Genomic DNA, 6,994 nt, shown 5'->3' on the forward strand with positions numbered 1-6,994 from the left:
GAATTGCTGTCTACCAATTTTTGTTCATCTGATGTATGCTGTTTTGATAAGCCTTGTGCATCTTTCTTATGAGTTGGGGCTTTCGCTCGAGTTGTGCCAAGCTTGAGTGGAAATAGTCGGTTCAAATATATTTTGAATGTGAGCAGTCTTTACCATATTGCATGCTATATTAAAGATACTATTGTCTGTAAATGTGCTGGAATTCAAGGGGAAGGGAGCAAGTGTCTATCTGAGACAGCATGGGAGGCCTGCAAAAGCTATGGGTAGCAAAATGTGTAGCTGTGGAGCTGACTTTGCATGGAGAGGTATGTGGAATCTGTGGATGACAACAGTCTCTCAAAAAGAAAGGCTAGGGAACAGTGCATGTCAAAGGTGGTTCTCATCCAAGTTGATTAGGGAAATTCAAGGCAGACCTGCAGAGTGTATGGGGTGTAGTTTTGAGCACAGGTTGCAGATGTTTCATACAAAAACTGCAGCAGGTCACAGGACAGCGGAGGGGGGAGATCACCCACATGGAGACCTCAAATTGCAGGTCAGTTGCAAGGTCATCGGGAGTTAGTGAGCACAGTTACTTAACAGGAGCTTTGTAGACTGAACCTCACATTTGTGCAGGTCCTTATTGGTGGTGATATGGGTGGATGGTGACAGTGGATGGATTTGGAGATGTTTCTGGGATATAGCTAATGCCAGTACAGAGAGAATATTTAAGAAGTTGATTTTGGATTGCAGCCAGCAGAGCATAAGTAATCTATTGCTTATTCATTAGGAAAAGTGAAGGGTCTGTTGGAACTGTATGGGTCTGTAAACCATGAGAAAGCAGTGACAATTCGCAACTGTAAAGTGGTAAAAACTTTATTGGAGGTCTGACAGCTCATAGAGTTGTTGTATACAGATGGTAGCACTTCATTGTTGGGTATGGTTGTTTTCTTCACGAAGCAGTCGCCTTCCTCAACCACATGGAGACCTCAAATTGCAGGTCAGGTGCAAGGTCATCTGGAGATAGTGAGTACAGTTACTTAGGGGCTTTGTAGACTGGATCTCACATTTGTGCATGTCTTTATTGGTCGTGATATGGGTGAATGATGGCAGTGGACAGATTTGAGGATGTTTCCTGGGATATAGCTAATGCCGGTACAGAGAGAGAATATTTAAGAAGTTGACTTTGGATTGCAGCCAGCAGAACATAAGTAATCTATTGCTTATTCAGTAGGAAAAGTGAAGGGTCTGTTGAAACAGTATGGGACTGTAAATCATGAGATAGCAGTGACAGTTGCCAATCATAAGGTGGTAAAAACTTCATTGGAGGTCTGACAGCTTATACAGTTGTTGTATACAGATGGTAGCACTTCATTGTTGGGTATGGTTGTCTTCTTCAGGATGCAATCACCTTACTCTCATATTGAAAAACAGTTAGATGACATGATGGTGCATGGGAAATTTAACATGGTTGTCTATGATATTCCTTTCACCTCTGCACAAGCTCCTGTATTGGTGCCTGATGGTAGAATAAGATGAATATGAAATGATCACATCATTGTAGGTGGTTGATGATGCTGTGATGGCTTGTCTGAGTTTTTCACAAGACTTGGTTGTTGGAGTCACCTTGTATCAGTGAGCCCCAAGACTTGCAGGCAATGTGAGACATAGTTGTTGGACTTGAATATGCAATTATCACATCATTGTAGGTGGTTGATGATGCTGTGATGGCTTGTCTCAGTTTTTCGCAAGACTTGGTCGTTGGAGTCACCTTGTATCAGTGAGCCACTAAAAAGTGATTATTGTGGTCAGAGGGGAGAAGAGTTTCAGATGGACAGATGAGTTGGACAGGTTGTCCTTTAGCCCATGTGATGTCTTATCACCTTTGGAACCTTTGGATAGGTGTTCTCAGCCTGCTCCCTCTGGGGCTGTTATAGCAGCAGAAATAGCTTGTTTTGAGGTTGTTACAGCACCAAAACCCCCATTTCTTACTCCCTCTTCGTAGCCATGATAGATGAAGAAGCTATCATAGCTGAAACTACTTTTGTAAGAAGCTACCATGGAGAATGAACTATCATAGAGAAATTTTCCTAACAGAATCTCTAGTAAAGGACTCTTTGCAATGGATGGATGGCTTTAGTTGTTTAGGAACTTGGAAAGATGTTGCGAGGAACTGCTTAGTATCCTGTAGAGGTCGAGAAATATTTAGAAGATCCCTTTGTTGGGAGCAGGACTCTTCAAGTTGTCTTTATTATATAAATTGATGAGATTTAAATGTAACCCTAAACTGGGTTATGAGATTGAGTTGTATTTAGACTTACATCTTTAAAAGCAACTTAGAAGAGTAGCCATGTGTGAAGGTGATGCAAAAGAACAATTTCCAGTTATGATAGGGATACAAGGTTTATTGTCAAAAAGACCCAGCTTTAGTTTTATAGATATATGCTCTGTAGGCATGGGCTAGGTGGTATCGATGCTTGTTCTTACAATACACTTGTGGCCAATTGAAATTGCCTGACTCGAATGCTTCAATCAAAGTATCCATACTGGAATTATTAGCTTTATGAAGGTCAGGTAGACAAAGACAATCTATGTGTTGGTCGAGTGTTGAGTGCAAACATTAGAGAGTTCTCGTGTGAATATAGGGCGTAGGCATGGGCTAGGTGGTATCGATGCTTGTTCTTGTGGCCAATTGAAATTGCCTGACTTGAATGTTTCAATCAAAGTATCCATACTGGAATTATTAGCTTGATGAAGGTTAGGTAGACAAAGACAATCTATGTGTTGGTCGAGTGTTGAGTGCAAACATTAGAGAGAGCTCGTGTGAATATAGGGCATATGTGCAATATCTAATGTACGCTGCGAGTCATCTTGTAATTGGTGTCTGTAACTGCTCAGGCTTGCAAGTATGCCATGGATAGTAGAGATGTCTTCAGGTGCTAATTCCAGAACTATTTATTATTGTAGCTTGATCTTGTTCTGGAAAGATAATAACCAGGGCTGAATGCTATTTTATCGGTGAAAGCATATGCCTATTACTCTCTGTTGCTTACCAACAATTCTGGGTGATATGCCAATGCTTATGGTTCATGTTACATGCTTGGCTATGCTTCTGGATTGCCTTTGAGCTGAGATTGGAACCTTTGAATCTTGACATTGGCTATACTCATTGTTATGTATGGTTATTTGATGCTCTAATAAGAGCTTTGCAAGATACTTGGATTGGATACTCAAATGCCATCTCACATCAATGCCATATCATTCCCCAAGTATCCGGCATCAATACATAAGCATAGACTCTAGAGACATCTCGGGAAGCATTTACAAGCCCCAATGTCTCAGAAAACTCTGTTCAGACCTGTATAACAACAAGTCTGCTATTTATGATAGCAAGATATAGAGGTTGGGAGCTCCAAGACTCAAGTAACTAATGCCAAGGAGTATCGGGGATGATTGCCAGGTGCCATGAGCAATGCCTCCAACTGGGGAGAGGTGGGATGAAGCTAGAGAAGGAGCAGGACAACCAAGCACAAATTACACTGGCTATTCCTGCTATTGTGGCTACTACCACTACTGATGGTACTGAAGGCTTAGGGAAGCTCAGTAGGTCCCAAGAAGCAGACTTTTTGTTCCATACCTTATTTTATTTTCATGTCTGTCTGCAGGTTGGTGCTGATGATAATTTGCTGGTGAAGGAGCACATCCACACCTTTGTGAATAAAGGTGGACACATTGGTGGTGAGTTTATGATAACAACCCTATCTGATTTCTCAAGAACTAAATCTGCTTTCATAACTTCACCGTGTTGGGGGCTTGCCTGGCTTTGAGGTGCCACATGGGGCACAGGGTGTGTGTGTGTGTGTGCATGCTTTGTGGCTCATCTCAGATCAGGTTCTAAGGCACCGGGTGTGTGTGTGTGTGTGTGCATGCTTTGTGGCTCATCTCAGATCAGGTTCTAAGTAGTTATACTTTATGCTAATTGGTTTCATGTCTAGATTAGGGCTGATGGAGGATATCAGAGATCTGACAATGTAACTGGCACAAAACTAGGGTAGCCATTGTGTGCATTATTGGTCCTGTGGATTCTCAAATTTCAAACATAGTCTGTACTTAAAGAAAATCATTAATCAAATAGCAAGATCATAGATTTTAATGAATGGCATTATTATTAATCAAGATGTTATCAAGACAGTTTAAGATTGAGAGAGATTTAGCAATGGAGTTTATGCTTGTAAATTAGCAATGGACCAACTACATCATCCTATAGAAGATTAGGACAACAACTTCCTAACAGTTAGCCAAAATAAATCAAGACATCCCTAGAAGCTGGTTGCTTTGCATCAAGGTATACATGATTCACATGAGAATTAGAAGTGTAAATATTTCCAATGTCCCTAGTGCAGGTGGCTGTAAGTCTTCTAAACGACTGTCTTGTGCTGCTCAAATTGTAATTCTTAAGCGTTAACCATATATCTTTGTGGAATACTTGGCCACCAGAACTGGACTTCCGTTTTTTAACGGGTGCACCCCTACATGGAATTAAAGCATTCCTGACTACAAACCAACTATCGGTAAGGATGCAAATGAGGAAATGACTGCTTTTCAAATGGATTGCCAGAAGTTATTAGTTTTGCAAGCAAGCTAATAATTTCTTCTTAGTCTTGCAGACAGTAGATAAGGCATTCAATGCTATTGCATTGGCAACAAGTCCTGTTGTGCGTGCACTTGTTGACCCAGATGGTGCTATGCGTGACATTCGTGACTTGGATAAGGTAGAGAAAATCTGGAATGAAATTGATGGCTCTCTGCATACTAAATAAAATGTGTACTGTTTGTAAATTGGTGGTTTTATGGTACAGGTTAGTTTCTCAGAATGGTTCATGTCGCACGGGGGCACCCGTATGAGTATCAAGAGGATGTGGGATCCAGTTGCCTATGCGCTTGGATTTATCGACTGTGACAATATAAGTGCTCGTTGCATGCTTACCATATTTGCTCTATTTGCTATCAAGACAGATGCATCTCTACTTCGGATGTTAAATGGATCCCCGGACTTAAGATTGAATGGACCTATTAGCAAGTACATCACTGACAGAGGTGGCAGGTATACCTGAAGCATCTGTTGTTATCAGATGATTTCCTTTCTTGATATCTGTCATTCATGGTATGGTCATGGCTTTGCAGGTTCCATCTGAGATGGGGTTGCCGGGAAATTCTTCATGGTCACATGCCAACTGGAGAGGCTTATGTATCGGGTTTGATGATGTCAAAGGTAAGGAGTTCATTCTTCTGCAAGTTTGTTAGGGAACTAAATTTTTCTATGCTGTCGAAAAGTTGACTCTTTCTGCATTAGGTTATATCTGTGGAGTTGTCAACAATGCCGTTGATTTTCTGTGCAGGCAACTGAAAAGAAGATTGTCAAAGCTGATGTGTATGTGGCAGGTCTTCTCCAAGGCCGTATTTACCTACTTTAAATATCTAACCCCTGTTTGGGTTTCAGATTCTGTAACAGTTGGACTGAAGTATTGAGTAATACCAATGTTTTACAGCTTGTGACGTTCCTGGAATCAAGAAACTATTGCCTGAACAATGGAGACAGTATGACATGTTTGATAAAATCTACAAGTTAGTGGGTGTACCTGTTATCACAGTCCAACTTAGGTACAATGGATGGGTTACTGAATTGCAAGACATTGAGAAGTCCAGGTCAGCTTGAGGACTAAGCTCTTCACATATCTTGAGTCTTTCCTGTCTGATGTCTGTGCTGCTACACCTTTCATGACTCTGTTGCCTCTGGCTTCACAGGCAGCTGCAGAAAGCAACTGGAATGGATAATTTGCTGTACACAGCAGATGCTGATTTCTCTTGCTTTGCAGATCTTGCACTTACTTCTCCTGAGGATTACTACAAACCTGGGGAGGGTTCACTTCTGCAGTATGTTTTGTTGATGTTTGATGAATTCTCTTTGTCAAATAGGGGTTTAGTCTCAATATGAATGAGGCAATGTGTCATATGCAGGGTTGTCTTGACTCCTGGTGATCCTTATATGCCACTTCCAAACGAGGAAATAGTCAGAAGGGTTCAGAAGCAGGTGAATTGAAAAACTAACATTGATTAATCAAGTGGTTTATTGAACAAGCATTGTCAGATCATAATTTCTGGATGTGGGTTGCCAGGTGCTTGCCCTTTTCCCCTCTGCTGAGGGCCTGGAGGTCACATGGTCTTCAGTTGTCAAACTGGGGCAATCCTTGTACCGTGAAGCCCCTGGGTTGGACCCATATCGACCAGACCAAAAAACCCCCGTATCTAACTTCTTCTTAGCAGGCTCTTACACTAAACAGGTTAGACTTTTCAGAGTCTGATAGGTTACATTATCTGTTGGTTCAGAACTGCAAGAACTTGTCGGATATGAAGGCATGTCTCTGAGCTGAAGAGAGGATTTCTTTCTCATTGCAGGACTACATTGACAGCATGGAAGGCGCTACTCTTTCTGGGAGGCAGGCAGCTGCATATATTTGTGAGGATGGAAAGCGGCTGGGTGAACTGTGCCAGAGACTCAAGGCATCTGAATCCTTAGGGCAATCGAAGACAGTCGAAAAAGAAGCGTCTCTTATTACATAAATAAAGGATGAGATCTGAATGGAGCCCCCTTTTAGGATCTCTCTCACAATTCTTTCGTCAACTTCCTTCACCCATGTTGTAAACCTAATATATGTGAATCAGGCAGGTCGCAAAGACCAAATTTCACTCCATATAATCGGGCAAAATGTCTCTCTCCACACGGTAAATGAAGTCCCAAATCTGTCCACACACAGGAAACGATGTCCCAAATTTGTCTCGCAATTGGGCAAGAGTTTAAAATATCAGTAGGGTTTTCATCACATCTAGTATGAAAGATACACCTACCAATGGAGACTTCTCACATAAAACACCTACCAATGGAGACTTCTCACATAAAATGAAGTCCCAAGTCCACACATGGGAAAGTCCCAAATCTGTCTTGTTGCATGGCAAGAGG

General features: G+C 41.6%; 2 protein-coding genes across 2 annotated transcripts in view; both read left to right on the plus strand.

The window, feature by feature from the left end:
- On the plus strand, positions 1–3,555 carry LOC148041827 (uncharacterized). Its single transcript, XM_087682995.1, has 2 exons — positions 1–532; positions 613–3,555. Exons 1-2 carry the CDS (start codon positions 260–262, stop codon positions 643–645), a joined length of 306 nt encoding a protein of 101 aa, XP_087539121.1. The 5' UTR covers positions 1–259; the 3' UTR covers positions 646–3,555.
- Positions 1–6,785, plus strand: part of ZDS (zeta-carotene desaturase) — a 28,606-nt gene extending 21,821 nt beyond the window's left edge. Inside the window, exons 4-14 of the mRNA XM_087682984.1 lie at positions 3,642–3,714; positions 4,474–4,547; positions 4,644–4,748; positions 4,836–5,080; positions 5,161–5,248; positions 5,376–5,418; positions 5,526–5,682; positions 5,782–5,910; positions 5,995–6,067; positions 6,153–6,317; positions 6,433–6,785. Coding sequence (XP_087539110.1) covers positions 3,642–3,714; positions 4,474–4,547; positions 4,644–4,748; positions 4,836–5,080; positions 5,161–5,248; positions 5,376–5,418; positions 5,526–5,682; positions 5,782–5,910; positions 5,995–6,067; positions 6,153–6,317; positions 6,433–6,597 — 1,317 coding nt within the window. The 3' untranslated portion in view covers positions 6,598–6,785. The remainder of the gene's footprint in view (positions 1–3,641; positions 3,715–4,473; positions 4,548–4,643; positions 4,749–4,835; positions 5,081–5,160; positions 5,249–5,375; positions 5,419–5,525; positions 5,683–5,781; positions 5,911–5,994; positions 6,068–6,152; positions 6,318–6,432) is intronic.
- The last annotated feature ends 209 nt before the right edge of the window (positions 6,786–6,994 follow it).

Source organism: Lygodium microphyllum, chromosome 1 (genome assembly GCF_053477565.2).
Source record: "Lygodium microphyllum isolate KBCC chromosome 1, Lygodium_microphyllum_v1.1.10, whole genome shotgun sequence".
NCBI classification, from domain to species: domain Eukaryota; kingdom Viridiplantae; phylum Streptophyta; class Polypodiopsida; order Schizaeales; family Lygodiaceae; genus Lygodium; species Lygodium microphyllum.

Coding starts and splice junctions, on each gene's coding strand:
- LOC148041827 (XM_087682995.1), top strand. CDS start 260: ATGGGTAGCAAAATGTGTAGCTGTGGAGCTGACTTTGCATGGAGAGGT. Junction 533..612: donor ATGGAGACCTCAAATTGCAG/GTCAGTTGCAAG, acceptor ACATTTGTGCAG/GTCCTTATTGGTGGTGATAT.